Source organism: Eulemur rufifrons, chromosome 2 (genome assembly GCF_041146395.1).
Source record: "Eulemur rufifrons isolate Redbay chromosome 2, OSU_ERuf_1, whole genome shotgun sequence".
Classification (NCBI taxonomy): domain Eukaryota; kingdom Metazoa; phylum Chordata; class Mammalia; order Primates; family Lemuridae; genus Eulemur; species Eulemur rufifrons.
In genome coordinates this window covers 23,904,458-23,929,685 of record NC_090984.1, presented here as the reverse complement: position 1 = coordinate 23,929,685, position 25,228 = coordinate 23,904,458, and the positions used below count along the sequence as shown (strand labels likewise).

Sequence of the window (25,228 nt, the reverse complement as noted above, 5' to 3'; positions counted from 1 at the left end):
CTCTGATCATTTCTCTTACTTCTTTGATCTATCTCTGTGACTGACTTATTTAGTTGGAAAGAGTTATCTTCAATCTCTGAGATTCTTTCCTCTGTTTGATCTACTCTGCTCTTGAGACTTTCCACAGTGTTTTGTAGCTCTCTGAGTGAATTCTTCATTTCTAGGAGTTCAGTTTGGTTTTTCTTCAATATTTCAGTTTCTTTAGTGAATTTTTCCTCCAAATCCTGTATTTTTTTTGTGGTTTGTGTTGGTTATCCATTGTTTCTTGTATATTATTCAGCTTGTTTATAATCCATAATTGGAATTCTTCCTGTAACATGTTGGTGTTTTGAGTCTGGTTTGTATCAAATGGTTGAGAGCTGGTATTTCTCTTTGGGGGTGAGCTTTCCGTTTGATTCTTTGTGCTCCCCGTGTTTTTTCGCTGGGCCCTTCCCATCTAGATTTATCGTTGGATCTTTTCTTATAGATTTAGTCTGGTTAACAGCACTCTTTGTACTCTGTTCTTAGGCTGTGAAGCAGTCTAGGTATGTTGCTTCCTTTGGCAAGAGGGGGAGACTATTGTGTATTGTTTAGGGTTTTTTCTATTTCAGTTGGGGGACTGCTTCTGGTGGGTCCAACCCTAGACGATTGGAGTGATCCAAGACTGCTTTGGCGAGTTAGGACACTGTGTTGTGGTCTTTCAGAAGGCAGGCAGGGTCCACACTAGTAGTAGACTGAAATTCTCTTTGTTTGTTTGTTTGTTTGTTTCCCTTTGGTTCTTCCTCTATAGGGGTGGTTTCTGTCTCTGTCCGCAGGAAAGATACTAGCTATGGGGAGTGGACGGTGCCCTCGCTCGCTCAGCGCCCCAGTTGCTGCAGCTTCCACGGGCAAAAGTCTGCCTTGGCCCAATGTCCCCAGGGACCAGGCTCCACACTCTCGCTTCTGGAGAAGTATTCAGTGTTTACACATGGGTGGGGCCCCTATATAAGGTCCGTGGACCAGGGGAGGGGGCCATCCAGGGAGCCTCTTGGCACCCTATTGCTCCGCAGTGACTTGGCTGTGGGCCCCAAGACAGCGATTGCGCGCCCGCAGATTGCTGGCACTGGGGGTGACTGCTCAGGTTCCGGTATGTACGAGAGCCAGGGGCCTGGACAGTTCCGAAGCTCACCGTGTCTCCCCAGCTCAGACCTCACGCGCTCTGTTTGTCCCACGTTGATTTTCCGTGGATTCACACTGCTGTTCTTGTGTGGGAGCAGTCCTCTAGCATTGTGGTAGGTCCAGATCCATGTCTTCCTCACTGGGAGCGCGAATCCAGGCAGTCACCACCACTCCGCCATCATGTCTCAGTAACCTAAAATGTTTATTTACTAAAAATTATAATACACCTGTATTCCCAGCTACTTGGGAGGCTGAGGCAGGAGGATAACTTGAGCCCAGGAGTCTGAGGCTTCAGTGAGCTATGATGATGCCACTGCACTATAGCCTAGGCAACAGAGCAAGACCCTCTTCCATCTCCACTCACACTGCTCGTATTTTTTTTTTTTTTTTAAGAAATGTGTACTTCAGTTATTTTAGGATTTTCTTTAAAATTTTTTTTCAAAGAACCCTGTTCAGTACCATTTGGTTTTTAAAAAAAGCCAAGACTTTTTCAACATCTTTTCTTTCTCTTTAGTCTGAAAAGGAAGGCAGATTTAAAGGAACTGTTGAAAGAGTGTAGTCTTGGAATTAAAGTTTTAGCCAAGCATCATCTCTTTTTTTCTTCACTGTTTTATGTGAAGTGAGTTATAATAATGATGTAGAAATTATTTTAAAATTATCATGTTAAACACCCTTAAACTCATAGAAGTGTGGAAGTATGAATTGACACACTACTTCTGGATAGAAATTTTGTGAGTATCAGGAACTTTAAACATTCATATTATTTAACCTAGCACTTCTTGTTCTAAGAATATATTCTAATAAAGTCTCCTAAACATATATATGATTTTTTAAAATCAGAGATGTTCATTACTCCTTATTTATAGCAGTGACTTATTAGAAACAACCTACACATTCAGCAACGAAACAAGACTAACTGATGATTCATTCATGCAAATAAATACTATGCAGCTATTTAAGATAATGTTTATTATTTAAAAGTGGGATTTAAGATGGTCTTCAGATAATTATCTCACTTTAAAAGTACATATAAGAATATTAGAAATATGGTAAAAAATGATAACAGTGATTATCTGTTAAGTGATGTGAACATGAGAGATTTTAATTTTTTTGTTCCTTTACATATTTTCAAAATTTTTATAGTATTTATGTTTTCTAATTTTACATATTTATATTTTATTTTTAAACTGCTTATATATTATAAGCTTCCATATCAGGCATATATGAATTTATTCTAGTTGTAAAAAGTTTGAACAACTTCAACAAAGCTAAATTACTCCTTAAATCACTATCCAGTACAGAAGTAATCGGTCACTAGTAGTGCGCTTCATTCAGACTTTTATACAGTGTGTATGTGTATATGTAATTAACAATAAAAGTAGATAGTTTACTGTTATATGGGTGTTTTAGATAAATGGTAACTATCATATATTTTGCTAGGCTGGTACATCTTGGAGGGCTTTCCATGTCAGTAGGTAAACATCACCTCATTTTAAAACATAATATTCCATAGTATGGATATATTACAGTTTCTTTTCCTTTTGATAGCATTTAAGTTATTTCCAGTTTTTCACTAGTTTGCTGTAATGAACATTCTTGTGCATGAATCCTTGTGAATTGCTGGGAAAAAGATATGTACATTTAAAATTTTAATAATTCTGCCAAGTTACTCTCCAAAATGGCTATTCATATTCTCACTATGAACATAAAGTACCTACAGCATTTCTCTATATGATGTGTATAATATAACAAAAGTAAGAAATATATAATATAGGATTATATGAAGTGTGTGTTAATATTTTTCAGACAAAGTTTTAGTGAGTTGCTTTCAGCAGTAAACAGCAGAAGTGGTAAAGAAATTTATTGGTTTATGTAAGAGGAAGTCCAGTATTAGAGTGGGTTCTAGGGTTGGTCCAGCAAATTGATAATGTCATCAAGGCCTTAGTTCTTTTTTTTGAGACAGAGTCTCACTCTTGCCTGGGCTAGAGTGCCGTGGCGTCAGCTTGGCTCACAGCAACCTCAAACTCCTGGGCTCAAGTTATCCTCCATGCCCGGCTACTTTTTTCTATATTTTTAGTTGTCCGGCTAATTTCTTTCTATTTTTAGCAGAGACAGGGGTCTCACTCTTGCTTCTTGCTCAGGCTGGTCTCGAACTCCTGACCTCGAGCAATCCTGCCGCCTCAGCTTCCCAGAGTGCTAGGATTACAGGCATGAGCCACCACGCCCAGCCTAAGGCCTTAGTTCTTTCTGCCTTTACACTCTGCTGTCCAGTGCCTACCTTTTCCTGAATTATAGATGCTAGTAGCATTCAGTTTCCATTTTTCCAATGGCAGGCATATGGTCTGGCTTCCCTTAGTGCTCTTTTAAAAATAAGAAAGACTTTTTCCCCAGATTCCTCTAGGAATAGTTTTTATTGTACCAAATCGATTGGCCTGCCAGTCAGTCCTGGGTAAGGGAGTTAGGATTAGCACTGATTAATTTTAATTAATCAACTGATACGGAATGAATTCAGAGGAGTCAAGATAATTATTACTGGCTACACAGTACAGAAAAACAGATAAGTGATGTAAGTATTGTAAAGATACAGGAGAAAACGAGGATGTACAGGAAGCTCAGACAATCCCCCCCCCATAGTGTTGTTTTAGGAACCAGCAACAGTTGTAGCAAACAGTTGTTTTCATCATCATGTGTGTCATCTCTTTTTTAAAATTTGTGTTTATTCTGATTCTTTGCCTGTAGTGTTGCTACTGATCACTTCTCTTTTCCTTCTTTCTGCCTTTTATGATAAAAATTTTATTGTTATATAAATAAAATGGTATAAATATCTGAATCACAAATTTTATACTGTACAGGTACATGAATTTGTTGACTCTGAAGAACAGGGTATCAGAAAATAGTTTGTTTTATATAATACTTTGTTTAAATATTACTCAGTAACTTCTCTTGAATTCTTATGTCAAATTGGGCTTCCAGTTAAGATGGTGCAATAAACTCAAGTTTTGGACACTTCTATCCCAGATACAGAGCAATAATGGATAAAATGTGAATAGAAAAAATACAGACGCGGCCAGCTTGAAGGAAAATTGTCTTAAGGCAAATAGACTATTATAGAAAAAGGGAAAAGATTAATGGCTTTTATTTAAAAACTTAGGTTCATGAGGTTTTTTTTTTTTTTTTTCTTTTCTCTTTTTAGAGAGACAGGCTCTCATACTGTCACCTAGACTGGGGTACAATCTGTGGGACAGATTGTGGCACAGTCATAGCTCACTGCAGCCTCGAACTCCTGGGCTCAGGTGTTCTTCCTGCCTCAGCCTCTTAAGTAGCTAGGACTATAGGCACATGCAACCACATCCGGCTAATATTTAAAATTTTTTGTAGAGATGGGGTCTTGCTACGTTGCCAAGGCTAGTCTTGAACTCCTGGCCTCAAGCAGTTCTTCCACCTTGGCCTCCTAAAACATTGGGATTACAGGTGTGAGCCACTAGGCTCGGCCAAGTTTATGATTTTCTTTTCTTTTTTTTTTTTTTTTTATTTTTTGAGACAGAGTCTCACTCTGTTGCCCGGGCTAGAGTGAGTGCCGTGGCTTCAGCCTAGCTCACAGCAACCTCAAACTCCTGGGCTCAAGCGATCCTCCTGCCTCAGCCTCCCGAGTAGCTGGGACTACAGGCATGCGCCACCATGCCCGGCTAATTTTTTGTATATATATATTTTAGTTGTCCATATAATTTCTTTCTATTTTTAGTAGAGACGGGGTCTCACTCTTGCTCAGGCTGGTCTCGAACTCCTGACCTCGAGTGATCCACCCGCCTCGGCCTCCCAGAGTGCTAGGATTACAGGCGTGAGCCACCGCGCCCGGCCCCAAGTTTATGATTTTCTGATGAGAAAATCAATATAAGCTTATTATTGAAATTTGTAAATACAGGGAAGTATTAAGAAAACAAGAAAAATAACCATCCTTAAGGGTTAATGAACCTTAATTAACAAATTAAAAATCAAATTCATATTTTGAACAAAATGCTGTCACATTTTACTGTGAAATCTTTAGATTTCTTTTTAACCTCTAGATCAGGTTTTTTCAACTTTGGCACTAATAACATTTTGGACAAGGTAATTCTTTGTTGTAAGAGTTGTTGTCCTGTATATTATAGGATGGTTAATACCTCCCTGGCCTCTGCCTCATAGATGCCAGTAGCACTCAGTTGTGACAACCAAAAATGTCTCCAGATATTGCCCAATGTTCCTTGTGGGGTAAAATTGTTCCCAATTGAGAACTACTGCTCTGGTTATATAGTATAATTCTTGAAAGTAGAAGACAGGAAGTTGGTAAGTGTAACATGAAGAATTCACACAGAAGTTGAATTAGCAAGCAAAGAGACTTTATTTGAACAAGTAGCAGTGGGAGGCACTTAGACTGAGTGGATGTTGTCCTCTGCCCCCCAGCCTTTCCTCCTCAGCTTGAGAGGCCCATATCCTAGCTTGACTCTTTAGTTTTGAGGGTGGTGAGTAGTGCCAACTGTGGAAGGGATAAACAGCTTTCTGTTTGGAATTTTTGTCCAAATATGTCCGGATGTTTTCAAGAATAAGCAACTTCTTATTTGGAATTGTTTATCAGAACTACTCCATGGTTCTGAGAAAATAATATCCTGCTCAGGACTACTTGAGTCCTCTTCCTTTCTCCCTATGGTGTGACCGCAGGTGTTTTTTTCTGGCTTTCAAGTGAGGATCTTACCCATCTTTGAAGTGAGTGAATTGATTTACTTCATGGGTTTTTTTCCTTCCTTAAAGGAGTCTCCATTGAAGACCTTACCCATTTTGGCCTCCTAAAACGTTGGGACCCCCATTTTGGGGTCACTACAGCTGAGGATGAGTTTTGTTCACAATCTGAGACAATATATTTAATATGTGAGAAACTTGATCTCAGTTTGATATCTGCTTTTAGAGTATTTTTCAATAGAGTAATTTTTTCTTATTTTCTAGGATTTTTATGATTTGTATTTTTTATATATTTTTATATAAAACTTTTAATAACCCTTTGTCAGCAAATATCTATGTGGCAAATATCTTCTGTCATCTTGTGGGTTTGTTTTTAAATGTGATATCTTTGGATGTATAAAAATTAATTTTAATAATGTTAGACTTATAAGTTTTTTGTAGTTTTTGAATGCTGCCTTTTCATATAGGAGTTATCCTTCCCTTTCCTGCCTCCCCAGCTTCCCCCAGGGAGCTACAGGCATCAGTCTGCAAAAAAAATTTAGGCTGCTTATCTCATGATTTGGCTTAAACTGGAGAGTAAATATTTTCTGAAATAGCTGTAAGGCAAAACTTCTCCTTCGCTCTCAGAAGGATCGCTGAAAAATCAATTCACAATAAAGCAGATTAGTAAAAGAAAAGCTTATTTAAAGTGTATTCACTAGGAGCCTCAGAAAATGAGGATTCAACCCCCCAGTGGGGTTCAGAAACTTATGCTCCTTTCTGGTAAAATGGGTTATGGGAGGTACAATAATTTATTATTGTGGTAAAATATGCACAAAATAAAATTTACCATTTTAACCATTTTTAAGTGTGCCAGTCTCTGGCATTAAGTACCTTTTACAGAGTTGTGTGACCATCACCACTATACATTTCTAGAAGTTTTTCATCAGCCCAAATAGAATTTCTGTACCCATTAAAGAATAAACCCCCAATCCCTACTCGCTCCCCAGACCCTGGTAACCTCCATTCTACTGTCTGTATCTATGAATTTGGCTATTCCAGATATTTGACATAAGTGGAATCGTATAGTATTCGCCCTTTTGTTTCTGGCCTGTTTCACTCAGCATACTGTTTTCAAGGTTCATCTCTGTTGTTGCATGTGACAGAATTTCATTGCTTTTTAAGACTGAATAATGTTCTAGTGTATGTATAGAACACATTTTAATCGATTTTTCTGTTGATGGACATTTGGGCTATTTTCCTTAGAGTATTTTTATATGTGTAATTCTTAAAGAATTTAAAGCTTGTAGAAATTGGAAATGTTATACATATTCTGGAAATATGTCATTTCCTATACTATATATAACAATTTCTTCTACAGACTAATTACTGTCTATATATTTGGTTCCCAGTAGTGATTTCACAGATACTATGCATGCTTTTAACTTACTTTTTTCCTTTTGCTAGTTCTTGTGTATATAGAATTGTAGAATTAGAAGGTAATTTAGATGTGACCTAATTCAGCCTACAATCCATGTGAAAACTGCACAGGGTCTTTGATAAACAGTTACCTCACCTCACTGTTTCCTGTGGTAGTGAATAACTTTCATTGATTTGCTTTTTGAAATATTAGTTTATTTTACTTGTTTTTGTAGCCTTAACTCTGATTCTCTTTTAAGTTTATTGTACCCTGGATTTTGTTTAAATTGATGAGCTGAGCATTGTTGTTTGTTTTTTAATTGTGGTAAAATATACATAACAAAATTTACCACTTTGAACTGTACAGTTTTGTGACATTAAGTACATTCACAGTGCTCCGTAACTGTCACCACCATCCATCTGTAGAACTTTGTCATCTTCCCAAACTGAAACTTTGTACTCATTGAACAGTAACTCTGCATTCCCCACTTCCCCTACCCCCGGCAACAACCATTCTACTTTGTCTCTATGAATTCGACTAGTCTAGATACCTCATAAAGGTGGAATCATATAATATTTGCCCTTTTGTGTCTGGGTCGTTGCACTTAATGTAATGTTTTCAAGGTTCATTCATGTTGTAGCCTGTATTAGAGCTTTGTTCCATTTTAAGGCTAAATAATATTTCATTGTACGCATGTATCACGTTTTGTTTATCCATTCATCTGTGGACATTTGGGTTGTTGCCACCTTTTGACTATTGTCAGTAATCGTGCTGTGTATATTGATGTACCGGTACTGTTTCAGTCCCAGCTTTTAATTTTTTTTGGGTATACACCTGGAAGTGGAATTGCTGGATCATATGGTAATTTTGTGTAATTTTTTGAGGAACAATGTTAACTTTTAATTTAAATGGAAAGTAGTATATACATCTTACATTTTCCCTATTTTTTCAGTTTCAGTTCTAGTAAGATTTATAAATCTGAGGTATACACTTTTGAATTTTGGCCAAAATATATACTCATGTACATATTTATGTTCGTGTAATTATCACACAGATCAAGTTAAACATTTTTGTCACCCAGAAAGTTTGTTAGTGCCCCTTTCTAGTGAGTCTTCTGCTTTACTTCCCTAGATGCAGTTTGATTTCTGTCCCTGTAAATTGATTTTGAGCTTTCCTATAAATTGTGCTTAAACTTCATACAAAGGGAACCATATACACTATCTATTATTTAGCTTTTGGCAACTTTTGTACAACATAATGTTTTTGAGATTTTTCCCTGTTACATGTATCAGTTCTTTTATTTTACTTATTTATTTTTTTGAGACAGCATCTCTATTCTGTCACTGGGGCTAGAATGCAGTAGCATAATCATAGTGCACAGCAACCTCAAACCCCTGGGCTCAAGCCATCCTCCTGCCTCAGCCTCCCAAGTAGCTGGGACTATAGATGTGCACCACCACACCCAGCTAATGTTTCTATTTTTGTAGAGATAGGGTCTCTCTAGTTGCCCAGGCTGGTCTTGAACTCCTGGCCTCAAGAGATCCTCCTGCCTTGGACTCCCAAAGTACTGAGATTACAGGCGTGAGCCACTGCACCTGGCCAGGTCCTATCTTTCATGAAGTACCTGCTCAAGGTTTTTTTGCCCATTTTAAAATAGGGTTGTTTTCTTATTACTACTGATTTGTGAGAATTCTCTAATATATTCTGGATATAAGTCCTTTGTCTGTTATATGTATTATGAATACTTTTCCCCAGTCTGTGTCTTACCATTTCATTTTATTAATGCTTCTTTTGATCAGAAGTTTTAAATTTGATGAAGGCTAATTGATTTTATTTTTTTTTTATGATTAATACCTTCTGTGTCCTATCTAGGAAATCTTGACCCTTACCCCAGATTGAGTTGTGTGTCCCCTCCTCCTGCATTGGTATTGCAGAATTTTTTTTTTTGTTTGTTTTAGGGGGTGTTTGACTCACTATAAAAGTGCATAAATCATAATTACACAGCTCAGTGAGTTTTTATGAAGTGAACATACCCATGTAATCATCTAGATTAAGGTATAGAACATGACAAGCATTCCACAGGCCTCCTCCTCGTTCCCTACTAGTCATTAACCACCTTCCCAAAGGTGGTTACTTGTATCTGACTTCTGTCTTGAAGATCAGCTTTGCTTGCTTTTGAATTTTATATAAATGGAATCATGCATTATGTACTTTTTAATGTGTGGCTTCTTTGCTCAAAATTATGTTTGTGAGGTTTATCTATGTTGTGTGTAGTAGTGGTTGGTTGTTCTTTTCGTTGTTATATAGTATTCCATTGTGGGGCTCCACTTCAGTTTATTCATTTTATTCTTGATGAACACTTGGGATATTTTTATTCTGAGATGTTATAAATACTGCCACTATGAAGAGTCTTGTACATGTTTTTGGTACAAAAAACTTCTACCAAGGAGTAGGATTGCAGGGTCACTGGGAAGGCTATATTTGGGTTCAGTAAATATTAGCAGTTTTCCAAATATGTCTAATATATAATATCTCCTTGCATAAAATAAAGGTATATGAACACACATTTGCTCATATGCTTATATATGCATAGAAATTCTTTGAAAATACTCAAGAAACTGTTCACCTTTGGTAAGGGGAGAAATGGGAAGAATCTTTTATTTAATATCTGCTGTGTCCTTTGAATTTTGTTTTACCATAAGTATGTATTTTTTAAAAAAACAACTGGTTATTTTATTTTATTTTATTTTTGAGATAGAGTCTCATTCTGTTGCCTGGGCTAGAGTGCCATGGCATCAGCCTTGCTCACAGCAACCTCAAACTCCTGGGCTCAAGCAATCCTATTGCCTCAGCCTCCCAAGTAGCTGGGACTACAGGCATGCGCCACCATGCCCAGCTAATTTTTTCTATATATTTTTAGTTGTCCAGCTAATTTCCTTCTATTTTTAGTAGAGACGGGGGTCTTGTTCTTGCTCAGGCTAGTCTTGAACTCCTGAGCTCAAACGATCCACCCGCCTCGGCCTCCCAGAGTGCTAAGATTACAGGCGTGAGCCACCGCGCCTGGCCAACAACTAGTTATTTTTAAAAACCATTTGAAAATCTTGCTACTTGCATATATTAAAAGTTGTGTTCTGCCTTTTAGAATAGTAGAAAACTTTAAAATCATAATTAATTTTGTGTTGCTAAGTTATGTCTAGTTGACAATCCAAACATTTACATTTTAAAATTAGAAAGTCCTTTACAATTGGCCAGAAACTTGGTGTAAAGAGCACCTTGGAGACCTGGGTTATAGTCCTACCTCTTTTTTAACTAGTTGTTGAACCATGTGCAAATTACTTAGCGTCTAGAGCCTTACTTTCCTCATTTGTAATGTGGGAATAGTCTCTGAATTGTATAACTCACTGGCTCTATGGGAACATTCAGGGGAATAAATAAATAGGGGAGAAAACACTTTGAGATACACACACACACACACACACACACGCACACACACCTCTAAAAAGGATACAATATAATAATTAAATTTTGATTTGAGGAAGTAAAATAATTTTAAAGACTCTAGTATATACAGTAAAGCCATAGTTAACTGATCTTGTATATGACTTTTCTTCTTCCTAATCCCATTTTAAGCCCATGAGACGCAAACTGGTTAGCAGCAATTGAATACAAAAATTAAAAGCCAGCTTCTAGTATGTATCCTTGAGTCAATACCAATTCAGCCCCGTCTTTTTATCCTTCATCATCATTTATGTTCCTGAAAAGAGTTGATGTTTCTGCTAATCCTGGACCTGTTTGCCCCTCAGATCCATTTCCTGCCTTCTCTGCTTGATACTGTGAGGAGCTGACCCTTGCAGCCTCCTTTTCTTCATGCAAACCTCTGATTTGTCTCAATATTCCCTATTAGGTCTCCCATTTCTTCCATCACCTGTTCTGTTCTCTGCACCTGTGTTAGCAGTTTCTAGCTGGATTAGCAAGTGGGAGGCGTGACAGGAGATTAGAAGGCAAGAGGAAGGAGAAGCCAGGACTTCCTGCCCTGCCCCTTTCTTTTTGCTTGGGGAGTTGGAGGAGTGGGGCTCTCTGGAAGCGTCTCGAATTCTGGTGCACCTGCCAGTTAGACAGTCTTGTTTTCAGCAACCTTGAGGTAACTCCAGCCCTGGTTACTGGTAGCAACACATTTCCTCCCTTTATCCTTCAGGTCTAGGAGTGGTAGTGGCTTTTTGCTCATGCAAATCTCTGATTTGTCTCACTATTCCCTACTGGGTCTCCTATTTCTTCCATCACCTGTTCTCTGCACTAAAGTCCCTCAGGTGGTTTCCTTTTAGACTCTGATACAGGGTCAAAATGATAGTAATAGAAATGTCCTACACTCACATTCTTTTTAAGATTTATTACATCTTTTGATGTCCCAAATATCATATTGAGGTAGAAAAGTGTTATAATTCCAATTTGGCATGAGGAAATTAAAATTTATTGAATGGCCACTTTCAGATTTTTCATATTTTCCAGTGAAAATTATAGGGGGAAAAATGGAGGCCCAGAGAGGTTAAATAATTTGCCCTAGGTCCCATAGAAGGCTGGTACTGAATCAAGATTGGAATTCTACATATAAAGACTTTTATGTGCTACGTGCATATCTGCTAGTCCTGGAAGAGATCTTTTAAAAAAGAAGGCTTCATTTGCAATATACTTGCAAAAGCCTGGGTCATTTTAGGAAATTTTTCAACTAAAAATCTGGACCATAGTAGTTTTTTGTTTAGCACTCATACCCAGGATACTATCCCTAGCATTAATCAAAGTTTAATGTAAAGGTTTGCGTTTGGGCCATTCCCTAAGAGAATTTAGCACCTGGGCAAATAATGGGAGAATTCTTGAGGTGTCATGTTTATTCAGTGTTAGGGAGTTATTTATAATTAAATGTATAAGTTTGGGTGCATCCTTAAAGGGAGAGACAAGGGGAAGAGATGTCACAAAGGAGTAGAATGGGGCAAGGGAGTATTGTTGCTAGGTTGCCAGCCTTCCATCCCACTGCCTTGGTTATGGTGGAGGGGTAGTGAGGGAGCTGGGTTGTGAATGAGGTCTTTTTTAGAACCAGCTGAAAGGCATTACCTTGTCTTCCTCTCATCAGCAGGCTTCCTGACCTCTGTGGTAACATAGGCTCCTAAAGTGTAGCATCAGAAATGACTACTGTGCTTTGCTGTAAAATAGAGGAGGCTCTGCTTTGCATTTACATGCCTATCTTTTTTGAAGGATCTTTGAAATATTATAGTAATTGTCATAATACCTGCAAAAACATATAAGAACCAGTATCCCCATTCATAGGAGGAGTTGGAGTGTACAATGATTTGGAATACAAGAAATTCAGCCTCTACATTTACAGGTAAAATTCTAATTGTAAATTTAGGATTCATAGACTCTAGGGATTTCTAAGGTATCCAGAATTCCCTCATCTTTGAGAATAAATAATAAGGATAATAAAAATAACAGCAATAACGGTAGCTAATACTTCTTTAGGGCTTACTTTGTACCAGGCATTATTTGAACCTCTTTATGTATATTAAGGGATTCAGTCCTCACACACTCTGGGGATGAGTCTTTTATTCCCTGACTCTCCCATTTAAAAGTGTAGCTCTTCTGCAACCAGCCTGTTGAAAAAACAAAAAACAAAAAAAAGTGTAACTCCCTGCCTTGCAGTCTCTTTCTCCCTTCTGCTTTATTTTTCTCCATGGAAAAATATCACTTACAAGTATAACATTGTATTATCTATCCCTTCTGATAGTATCCCAACCCAATCTCCCATTATAAGCTCCTTGAAATCAGGGAGTCAATTTTGTTCACTTCTGTATCCGCAGTGCCTGGCACATGGTAGGCACATAGAGAATATTGGCTGAATGAATGAATGAATCAGTCTCTATTTTACAGATGAGGAAATTGTAAATTTCCCAGGGTCACATATTGGGTAACAGGACAATTAAGGGGCACTGAAATGTTCTCTAAAATTTTTGATAAAGCTAAAGTTCTTTTAACTCTATTTCTAGGAGTTTGAAAGGACCTTTAGCGCTTGGATTTGGTGGTGCCTTCCCTTCTTCTCATCCCTAGAGCTCCATTTCATGAGCCTCTGGGCTCTTGAGCTATCTTACAAATTGAACATTTTTTCTCCAGCCTTCACCCAGTGAGCACAAAACATGATTTGTCTTTTATTGTGAGAGTTTAGTAACAGGCAAAACTTCAAAAGTCTCATTTTGTAAATTTTATTTTAGGCTATAGAAGCAATGATACTTAGCGATATTATAAACTCAAAAGAGTTCAGTGCCATCTTCTCTTTCACTCTTTCCCGTTAGTGGGTAGATGACAGAGAGGTAGGCCATACAATTGAGACTTGGTCCAAGATTATTCAGTAAGCCACCTGTCCCAGAACTATTTATTGTGGTGCCCTTCTTTATCCACTTAACACACACACACACACACACACACACACACGCATATCTTTAATCTTGGTGATGTGTGGCTTTTAGAAGAAAATTTAATTCTGGATGTGGTTAGGCAGAGTATGAATGGCTAAGATTTGGTAATTAATGAGATGTGGCGAGGGGAGTAAAGGAAACAGAAGTCTTAGGAGAAGCTCCCATAGGCCCTTACTGACTAGAAAGTGTGGGCCTACTAAGAAAATGTATGTAATTGGAGGATGAAGAGTTATTGCTTAAAATTTTATCTTTTTTCTTTCTCCTGGCATAAAAAATCATATCTATACTTTCTGGCATAATTTTCTGTTACACATGGATATTCCCTATTGGGAAGCAGTAGACAGCATTACTTCTTTATTTTTGTGTTCAGACAATATTAACTCTTGGATACAGTAAACTTTTTTCCCTTTCTGTCAGGTGATGGACATATAAGTCTTAGGTTTTCTGAAGGTTGTTTTTCCTGAGGTTCTAGAACATGAAGAAATGGATTATAAATCATTTCCCTCTCTTCCTCTGTTCTTCCTTTTCTTTTACATTTTTAAAAATCAGGGACTGTCTCAAACATATATTAAAGTTCACAAAAAATAATACAAGTACACTGGCCAGATTCAATAAATAAAAACATATAGCCATGTTTACTTTAAAGCTTTTTATTTTTATTTTTTGAGAAATATGCATTAAAGAGTTAGTCTCCTTTTTTTTTTTTTTGAGACAGAGTCTTGCTCTGTTGCCTGGGCTAGAGTGAATGCCATGGCATCAGCCTAGCTCACAGCAACCTCAAACTCCTGGGCTTAAGTGATCCTCCTGCCTCAGCCTCCCGAATAGCTGGGACTACAGGCATGCGCCACCATGCCCAGCTAATTTTTTCTAAATATATTTTTAGTTGGCCAGATAATTTCTTTCTATTTTTAGTAGAGACGGGGTCTCACTCTTGCTCAGGCTGGTCTCGAACTCCTGACCTCAGATGATCCACCTGCCTCGGCCTCCCAGAGTGCTAGGATTACAGGCGTGAGCCACCGTGCCCGGCCAAGAGTTAGTCTCCTTTTTATCTTTTCATAATCCCCTTCTTCCCTCTCCCTTCTTCAAGATCTTCACTATTTTGAGGTTCATGCGGATCCTTCTACTCTGTGTTACCATAGAAAAGTAATTTCTTTTTTTTTTTTGAAAAGTAATTTCTTAATGAAGTTTTACCTGTATTTTAAACTTTTGATTTCAGTGGGCAAGTAACTCATTTTATGGTTTCTCTCTCAGGAGCCATTTTCAGTGACTCAAATAGATCTTTTTCATTGTTGACTTCTCATTCCTAGGTAACAGCATAATGTTCCCACTTGAACTATTTCTAAAGATTATATTTAACTACTTAAAATATTTTTGGTACTCCGACCTATCAGATGTGATATTAACTGTGTTATATGTAATTTGTTAGTAACATTCCTGAAATGTCCTTTAGAAAGCCTTTCTATTCACCTTTGGAATCAGGGAAAGAGAATTAAAGGAGAAGAGACAAAGGAAGATTTTATATTTTTCAGGCCAAGTTATCATTTGAGAGACTGACATTATAAGCCACAAAACTCAAGAGAAATATATATTCAATGTTTAATAGTAGGACAAATCTCTCTTAGTTTAATAGTTTATATATTTGTATGTACTGTAAGCTTACAGTCAGCAGCACGAAGAATTTAATGTGATACCGCAGTATGCTTATGGTTAGTTTTGACATGAGGACGATGCTAAAGGAGAAAATCTAATGACTGTGTTGTTTGTTTTTTCACAATATGTTACCCAGCTCCAGATTTTCCTATTTTGGAGAAGCAGAACTGGTTGATACATCTCCACTATATCCGGAAGGATTACGAAGCATGCAAGGTGAGAGATTGCAGTGACAGGGAAAATGGTGAAGCAGGATGTTAGCTAGGCCACACAGAATGTGGCAATTTATAGCCCAGTAATAATATGTGAATTCCTGTTTCCCCGCATTTTCTGTATTGGTTAGCTTTTACTATGATAATTATACTTAACAAACAACCTCAAAATTGCAGTGGCCCCCCGACAGGCATTTATTAATTGCTCATGGGCTTTCAGATTGGCTGTGGGTTGGCCGGGTATGACTGTAGGCTGTGGGTCAGGTTCAGGTATGTTCCACGTATCTTCTCGTGTAAAGACCAAACTGAAAGGGCAGCCACTCTTTGGGACTTGCTGGTCCTCTGGTGGAGACAGATATTCAACTCAGTATACTATCTAACTTTTTGATCTTTGAATAGGTGGAAAATGATATTTCATTTAGTTTTATGGTTCTCTTATTATGGTGAGGTTGATCATCATTTATATATTTAAAAACCATTGATATTTCCCTGTCTCTGTCTATTTATCTCTTTGGTAACATACCATGTATGTTACAAACTTGCTAACAGACAGTAGTGATACTAACATGCAAAATATATCACTGGTGGTGTGTTTTTTGGCACTTGGAGCTTTGTAATCCTTCTCAGGCTGTGGTTTTTAATTTATACCTGTGGCATTTATACCTATGGCAATGCACAGAACATTTAGTACCAGTATGGATCTGGAGAGGTTCTCTTTCTTTTCCTTCTGTGATACTACTTGGAAATTTTTTCATATTTTTCTTAGCTTTCCTAGTTAGATTTTAGAAAGGGGTAATGGGCCAGAGAGTAAATATTTTAGGCTTTGCAGGCCACATACAGTCTCTATCTCGTATTCATCATCATCTTATTTTTTTAAATAATTGTTTAAAAATATAAAAACCATTCTTAGCTCGAGAGCTGTACAAAAATGTATGGGGCCTGTGGGCCCCACAGTTTGCTAATCCCTGTTCTAGATAAAATAAGTAATTATAAGAAGAGATCTGTGATTTAAAAGACTGAATGAACTACTTTATTAGTCATTACTAGTACTCTAGGCTTCTTACATGTACCTCTTTTCCATGTCTACCTTTTCTTTCTTTATCTTTCTTTTTAAAATTTTTTTTTAGAAGCTCAGGCTGAAGTTTAGTGGTGCAGTCACAGCACACCGTAACCTTGAACTCCTGGGCTCAAGGGATCGTCTTGCCTCAGCCTCCCGAGTAGCTGAGGCTACTCAGCTAATTAGCCTGGCTAATTATTTTTATTTTTTCTAGAAATGGGGTCTCCCTGTGTTGCCCAGGCAGGTCTTGAACTCCTGGCCTCAAGTGATCCTCCCACAGTGCTAGGATTACAGGTGTGAGCTACCACACCCAGCCATGTCTACCTTTTCTTAAAGACTTGAAGAAACTTAATCACCATTTAGAAGTATTTTTCTTTTCCTCTTTTAGGCTGTTATCAAAGAACAGCTTCAGGAGACTCAAGGGTTATGTGAATATGCTATCTATGTCCAAGGTAAGATACATATTCTCTTCCTGCTAGAGAAATATGCTTTGCCTAGATTCTTGAAAAAGAGCAAATAATTTAGGAAATATTTAAATTCAAATACAGTCACGCATCCATTAATGATAGGGATATGTTCTGAGATATGCACCATTAGGCATTTTCGTTATTGTATGAACATTGTAGAATGTACTTATGCAAACCTAGATAGTATAGCTTACTACACACATAAGCTATATAGTACAGCCTGTTGCTTCTAGGCTACAAACCTGAACAGCATGTTATTGTACTGAATATTGTAGGGAGTTGTAACACAGTTGTAAGTGTATCTAAACATAGAAAAAGTACAGTAAGAATACAATATAAAAGAGAAAAAATATATACCATGAAAGGAGTTTGCAGGATTGGAAATTGCTCTGGGTGAGTCAGTGGTGTGTGTGAATGCGTAGGACATTCCTGTATACTATGATAGGTTTTATAAACTCTATATACATAGACTACACTAAGTTTATTAAAACATTTTTCTCTACAATGATAAATTAAGCTTAGCTTATTGTAACATTTTACTTTAGAAGCTTTTTAAAAACTTTTTGACACTGGTAATAACAGCTTAAACCACAAACCACACTGTAGAACTGTACAAAAATATTTTCTTCATATCCTTGTTCTGTAAGCGCTTTCTATTCTTAAACTTCTTTATTTTTTTACTTTTAAACTTTTTTGTTAAAAACTAAGATGCACACACACACACACATAAAAATATATGTACAAGCCTAGGCCTACAGAGGGTCAGGATCATCAATATCACTATCTTCCACCTCCTCATCTTGTTGCACTAGAAAGTCTTCATTGGCAGTAACACACATGGAGCTGTCATCTGCTATGAAAATAAAGCCTTCTTCTGGAATACCTCCTGAAGGACCTGCCTGTGGCTATTTTACAGTTAACTTTTTCTTTTTTAATAAGTAGAAGAAGTACACTCTAAGGATAAAAAATATGGTATAGTAAATACATAAACCAGTAACACAATCATTTATTATCATTATCAAGTATTATGTAATTACGTAATTATATGTGCTGCACTTTTATATGACTGGCAGTGCAGTAGGTTTGTTTACACCAGCATCACCACAAACATCACCACAAACAGGTGAGTAATGCATTGCACTATTATGATGGCCATGATGTCACTAGGTGATAGGAATTATTCATCTCCACTATAATTTTATGGGACCACTGTTGTATATGTGGCCATGGTTGACCAAAACATTGTTATGTGGTGCATGACTATAAACGTTCCACAAATTCAGTATTATCTTTTTTTTTTTTTTTCTGAAATCTGAACATAATTCTTGTGTTGGATTTGATTTCAAAAATGATTAGTACTGTTAAAAAAAATTGCTACCATTATTCACCGTTTTTTTAGTTTCTGGCTAGTGTTTTTCAGAATGGATGCTTAGGATTCCTACCTCATGCAGTGGATTTCAAGGTCAGAAGATGTTTTTGGAAGGGTTCCTTGTCAAGCTAAAAAAGATGAGAAAAGGCTTGAGGATTTTTGTTAAGATGAGTCAGGATAAGGGGAGGAAGCCTAGAGGTATACAGGATAAAGCAGAGAATAAATTAAACTCATCGGAAACCACATGTAGAAAAACCTGACTTCAGTTTATCTCTTTTAGTGCCATAAGTAGCATCCTTACTTTTTCCAAGAACTTTGTTTCCTTTTTTTTTTTTCCTTTGAGACAGGTTTTGCTCTGTCAGCTAATCTAGAGTACAGTGGTGTCATCATAGCTCACTGCAACCTCCAACTTCTGGGCTCACGGGATCCTCCTGTCTCAGCCTCTTGAGTACCTAGGACTACATACAGGTGCATGCCACCATGCCCGGCTAATTTTTCTATTTTTTGTAGAGACAGGGTCTTGCTCTTGCTCAGGATGGTCTTGAACTCCTGACGTCAAGCAATCTTCCCATTTTAGCCTTCCAAAGTGCTAGGATTACAGGCATGAGCTACAAGACTCTATAATGTAAATGAATGTTTTTTTTCACCTTCATCACATTTATAGTCTTCAGATTAATATATAATTTTCTGACATAATTGTTAAGATATTGACACATTTAGGACATCATAGCAAAAAAAAAAAAAAAAAGCTTTTTTATTCTCAATATCACAAGTTCCAGACTTTCAGTGCCTGATAAATTCTTCTGAAAACTTAGGCCCAGGGAAAATTATTGATTCTGATTGTTTGCTATACTGAAAACCAAAGTCTGAAATATTACCGTATTTTTTGCCAGAATCTCCTTGTTGGACTTGGGGTATTGATTCTGCTTACTCCATTTGAGAGCTCTCTTTGAAAACTATCAGGTAGAAGTCTGAATTATCATAATAAATAAAGCATCTGGTGGGGAAGCCCCAAAATGTTCTTATTGTGAAGAGTTGTGTGATGATTTGCATGGGAACTGATTATGCGTGTGGCAGATGCTGGGAGTAGGGAAGTAGGTAGGTTTGAGTTACCTTATTAAAAAAGGTTTTGGCTCATCAACAGCTTTTCTTGTTTCAACTCATCTGAAGTCTTGTCTGTATTAAAGACAAAATTATCCGAAGGATTTCTTTGATGTGGTTTCCCACTTTCTTCTCCAATTTTTCTGATGCCAGGCTCCATTCTTCCCAGAACATGGTTTTATTTTCTGTATTTTCTGTTTCTTGGCAGCATTGATATTTCGCCTGGAAGGAAATATCCAAGAATCCCTAGAACTCTTTCAGACATGTGCAGTTCTCAGTCCTCAGTGTGCTGATAACCTCAAGCAGGTGGCCAGATCTTTGTGAGTATTGGTTGCTTGGAGGCTGTAGGGCACTTGCAAAGAACAATGTAAAATGCATTCTCAGGCACAGCCTGCTGCTGGCAGCCTGATCAGCCTGATCAGCCTGATAGGGGGAAAGTGGTTTAATAGGTATAATGGGATTTGTTTTGAATGGCATGGATTAATTTTGAAATTTGAGAAAATGAGATAACTAACATTAAGGAACTAAGGATTTAAAACACTGTACATTCTAGTTTGATGGGAGAACACTGATACTGTTTACCATGGAAATAGTGACATCTGGTGCCCTAAGTCCTCTAATCATATTAGCAACCCATGGAATTTTTCTCTCTACTCTTCTAATACTTAACATAATACTTGAGACATAGTAGGTTTTTAGTAAGTACAGACAGTTCCTGACTTATGTTTCAACTTAACATGATTTTTCAACTTTACAGTGGTGCAAAATTGATATGCCTTCAGTAGAAACTGTACTCCGAGTACCCATACAACCTTCTGTTTTTCATTTTCAGTACAATATTCAATCAGTTACATGAAATATTCAACACTTTATTGTAAAATAGGCTTTGTATTAGATGATTTTGTCCAATGCTAGGCTAATGTAAGTGTTCTGAGTATGTTTAATGTAGGCTAGGCTAAGCTATGATGTTCAGTAGGTTAGATGTATTAAATGCATTTTGGACTTAACAATATTTTCAACTTACTGTGATTTTATCGTGACATAACTGTTGTAAATTGAGCAGCATCTGTATTTGTTGAGTGAATTTCCTGAAGCTTCCTAGATGGAAGCAACCTCCAAAGTCCTAATAAGCTCTTAGGTATACCCCCTTTCCAGTACTCTGTTCCATGGAGTTCCCATCTCCACTTTCTTACCTACATTGTCATTCATACCTGTATTGTTTTTGCAAAGAGCCTGGTTTTCTTGTTTCTCTCCAAATTCATGATCTAATATCAAGGAAAGAGACTTAGGCTTGGAAGGAAAGGACATGTCCCTAATGGATGATGATAAATGATGGCAGCTATTGCTTACCATGGAATATCACTTTTCTTATTTCTTTTTTGGTCTACATTTCTTGTACTTGTAGGAAAAAAAATTATAGAAGACTTTGACTAAACTTGGTGTAGAATGAGACTAAGGCCCTGGAGCAGCTGCCAATACAATTCCTACAAAGAAAGCCTCAGCTGTTGGTGTATAGCAGCCTTACTGGCCAAACCAGCTCATAGGGAAAAGGCTTCTAGAATTCTCTGCTGGATGAGCTATGAGTAAAATGTGGGACTAGTGGGGTTGATCTTCTAAGAATTTTGAGGTAATAATTATGGAAAATATATCTTCCACAGATTTCTTTTAGGAAAACATAAAGCTGCCACTGAAGTATATAATGAAGCAGCTAAACTTAACCAGAAAGATTGGGTAAGTAGGGAACTTTCAGATCTTTCTTTTTTTTTTTTTTTTTTTGAGACAGAGTCTCACTTTGTTGCCCAGGCTAGAGTGAGTGCTGTGCGTCAGCCTAGCTCACAGGAACCTCAAACTCCTGGGCTCAAGCGATCCTACTGCCTCAGCCTCCCGGGTAGCTGGGACTACAGGCATGCGCCACCATGCCTGGCTAATTTTTTCTATATATATTTTAGTTGGCCAGATAATTTCTTTCTATTTTTAGTAGAGACGGGGTCTCGCTCTTGCTCAGGCTGGTCTCGAACTCCTGACCTTGAGCCATCCACTCGCCTCGGCCTCCCAGAGTGCTAGGATTACAGGCGTGAGCCACCGCGCCCGGCCCAGATCTTTCTTATTAGTAAACATGCTGATGGTTCCATTTATCATGTGGCTGTCTTATGTTATTATTTCTGAATTCTCACGTGCCCAAAATGCCTTTATTTCATCCTCATACTTGATAGATGATTTATCCAAGTATAGGATCAAAAATCATGTTGCCTCATAGCTTTGCAGACATTGCTGCATGGTTTTCTAGGAGTCAGTTGCCAATAAGCAGTCTTTTACCAATCTGATTTTGTTGATGACTCCACTTTCCTCTCTAGAAGCTTTAGGTGTTTTTTCTTTATCATTGGAGTTCCAAAATGTCAGCAGTAGGCATCTAGTTGTGTTTTGTTTCTCTCTCATCTGTTTGACACTCAGTTGGCTCTTTCATTTTGAAGACCCTTACCTTTCTTTGGGCGAAAGAAATTTTCTTTGAGTAATTCTTTGAGGATTTTTCCCCCTCCATTGTCTCTTTGTATCAATTGGAGATTGTATGTAACTGCCACAGAAAATGTGACTAAACATTGGCTTTGCAAATTAGGGGTTTATTTTTTATTCTCATGACATAAGAAGTCCAGGTAAGTAGTTGTTGGCATTGATTTGGTGGTCCTCGGTTGTCAAAGCTGAGAGTTTTTCCTCATGGTTACAAGATGACTGTTGCAGCTCTGACATCACATCTGCATTCTAGGGAGGGAGAAAGAGGAAGCAACGAGGAGAAAAGGACAGAGCCCATATCAGGAAAGCACAACTTTCCCAGAAGTCCCCAGCAGACTTCCAGTTATGTATCAGCTACCCCTTCTATAAGGAAGGCTGGAAAATGTAGTTTTTAATCTGGTCACATTGCCATTCTAAACAAAACTAGGGTTCTGTTAGGAAAAAAAGGAGAGTGGATGTTAGATAGGTAACTATTAGTATCTGTCACACTGTTTTCCACTCTGTATTAGACATGTTCTTTACCTATTCTCCATGTCCCTTAGCTTGCCTCTCTGTTTCTACCTCCTTTTTCTTCTTGTAATAGCCTCTCCAATATCTCTGATTCTTGAAGGTCTGTTCTGCTTCCTAGAACTATCCGTTTCTTCCTCTCTTCATTTTGGTTCTTTTTTTTTAAATGTTGTTGGGGTTTTTTTTTAAGTTTTTGATGATTATTGGAGAGATATAAATATCTATGAGTGAAGAATTAGATTAGTACAGAGAATTAGCATGAGTTTCCTCTGCAGTTCATATGGCACTATTGTTTTTGAAGTGTGTTCAATTTTTCAGTCAGTTTTCTTTTATAGGTCTGAAGATTGAGTTATTTTGAGTCTTTATGCCATGGAGTATTTTATAGCCAACAGTCAGAGTGAAGCTATAGATAAAGAAAATTTTTTTTACTTTTTCATTAAGTTATTTTTTTCAACAAATGTCTGCTATATGCCAGGCACTGGGCTAGGGGTAGGGAACTTGCAACTGGGCTATGCATTGGAGATGCAAAGGTTAACTGGTGGATTATGAAAATCACCTAGAATAGGAAATACAGGTAGAAAGAGGAACAAGTGTGGGGGGAAGGTGATGAAGACAAATTAGAGTTGATTCCTGCCTTTCAGAGGATTTTGGACATAAGTTTTAGGTTCTGGTATCTAAATCGAGATATTTCCAGTGTATGGTTGGATATAGAAATCTAAGATGGACGTGTTCTGAGCTAGGATGTACATTTTGAAGTCAGCAACATAAAGTTGGTAATTGTAGAATGAGATCCAGGCCCTGAAACAGCTGCCAATGCAGCTGTTCCATGAGATTGGATGAGATCACCCTGCAGTGAGCTGAGGATAGAACCCTGTAAAAAAACCAGTTTCAGAGAGCTGAGCAGAAGAAAAGAACCCCTAGAGGGAGACAGAGAAGAGGTGAAGTAGGAGAGCTCAGGTTCAGAGGGGGAATGGAGTGTGTCTGTTAATCTATCCATTTGGTTAAAAGAGCTCGTTTGGTATTAACTGATTGACTTGCGATAACCATTGCATTGGCATTAGCAGAAGTAGTCATTCTCCAAACAGCCAGCACTCTACCCTGTGTATTTTGTAAGTTCCTGGAGAAAACCTTGTACCCGTACTTTTCCGGACTCATTCCACAGGGTATTCCATAGTCTGGCTGCAACAGGGGAATAATCATTCCTCCTTTTGGAACAGCTCTGTTAAACAGGGAGAAGTTCTCCTATTGACAAGTGAGGAAGCTGAGGCTTTGGAAGGTGGAATAACTTGCCAAAGCATACGGTGAAGTGGTGACAGAATCAGAGATAGAATTCAAGCATGGAATCCAGGATTCCTTACTTTAGGCTTGTAATCGTTCCACTGTACTAACTGCCTTTATAGGATGTCTGCTGGATTCCCTCACCTCATGAAAGATAGGATTTGACTCTGATTTGTTTGATTTTCCTTTCCAGATTTCCTTTGCTGTCAGTTTGTTTAAGGCATATTGCTGCCTTCTCAAACAGTATCTATACCAAATGATTTTAAAAGGTTAGGAGTTAGTTAGCCTTCAGGACATTTAAGGGACAAGACACGCTGTATTTCTCTATCTGCATGTGGACGTTGTCAAAGTGGGAAGTACACAAGTTTTGGAGGCAGGTCTGAGTTCAGGTCCCAATGCTTTGTAATGTGGAAATGATTTGAATTGTTATTTAATTTTTCTTTTTTTTCTTTTTTAATTTTCTTTTATTAGCACATTTCAAGCTTTTGATGAATTGTTATTTAAGAAAAAAAAATTTTAATGTAAGACATTTGTGAGATAATTGGAAATTTGAACATAATTGAATATCTAATGTAAAGCAATTAATTTTTTTCAAGTATATTATGGGTAGGTTAAAAACCTCATCTTTTAGAAATACATACTGAAATATTTGTGGATGAAATGTGCTCTCTGGTATTTGTTTACAAAAGTAGTAGAAGTAGGTGGGCTATGGATTGGATAGTTGTAGGGACAGGATGATGAGTACATGGTGATTCTATCTATATTTATATGTGGTTACAATTATCCTTAGGATAGGGAACTAGAAAAGAAGAGAAAAATTCCAGTGCTGCCACTTTTGAACTATGTTAAGTTAGGTAAACTACTAAACCTCTCTGAGCTTCAATTTCCTTATCTGTAAAATTGAAAAAATTATAACTATGTTACAGATTTGCTGGGAAAATTAAAGTAATATATATGAAAATATCTGGCAAAAAGCCTGATGTATCTGATGTATAGTTAGGTGCTCAATAAATGATTGGTGTTTTGTTAATTTTAGGAGACTTGGAAAACATCAAACCAGTTGTTATCTCCGAGTCTGGGGATCCCAGATCCTTGGACAAGGACATATCCCCATTGCTAACAGGGTGGTCCTTACTACGTTTCCCAAGAGCAGTTTCCTCACCCCTGCTTTCTCGAGCTACCTTAAATAAATAAATGGGAGATTTATTATAAAGGAATTTGAGAGAATGCATAAAACAGTATCAGGAGATACAGGCTGTTCTTGTAGTGAACTAGAATTGAAAAGCTGTCAGCATCCAAAGTAGCTACTCTGCATTTTTGCTTCATCTTTTCATTCTGTAGATCAGAGGTTGACAAACTTTTTTGGTAA

The 25,228-nt window shown here is 37.5% G+C and overlaps 1 protein-coding gene across 2 annotated transcripts in view; it reads left to right on the top strand.

Moving 5' to 3' along the window:
- Positions 1–25,228, top strand: part of BBS4 (Bardet-Biedl syndrome 4) — a 60,743-nt gene that overhangs the window by 22,416 nt on the left and 13,099 nt on the right. Inside the window, exons 1-5 of one of the 2 annotated variants that reach the window (XM_069457818.1) lie at positions 12,587–12,626; positions 15,497–15,576; positions 17,018–17,081; positions 19,775–19,886; positions 21,225–21,297. In XM_069457818.1, coding sequence (XP_069313919.1) covers positions 12,587–12,626; positions 15,497–15,576; positions 17,018–17,081; positions 19,775–19,886; positions 21,225–21,297 — 369 coding nt within the window. Of the gene's footprint in view, positions 1–12,586; positions 12,627–15,496; positions 15,577–17,017; positions 17,082–19,774; positions 19,887–21,224; positions 21,298–25,228 lie in introns of those variants that run through there. The other variant, XM_069457811.1, reaches the window with a different exon arrangement.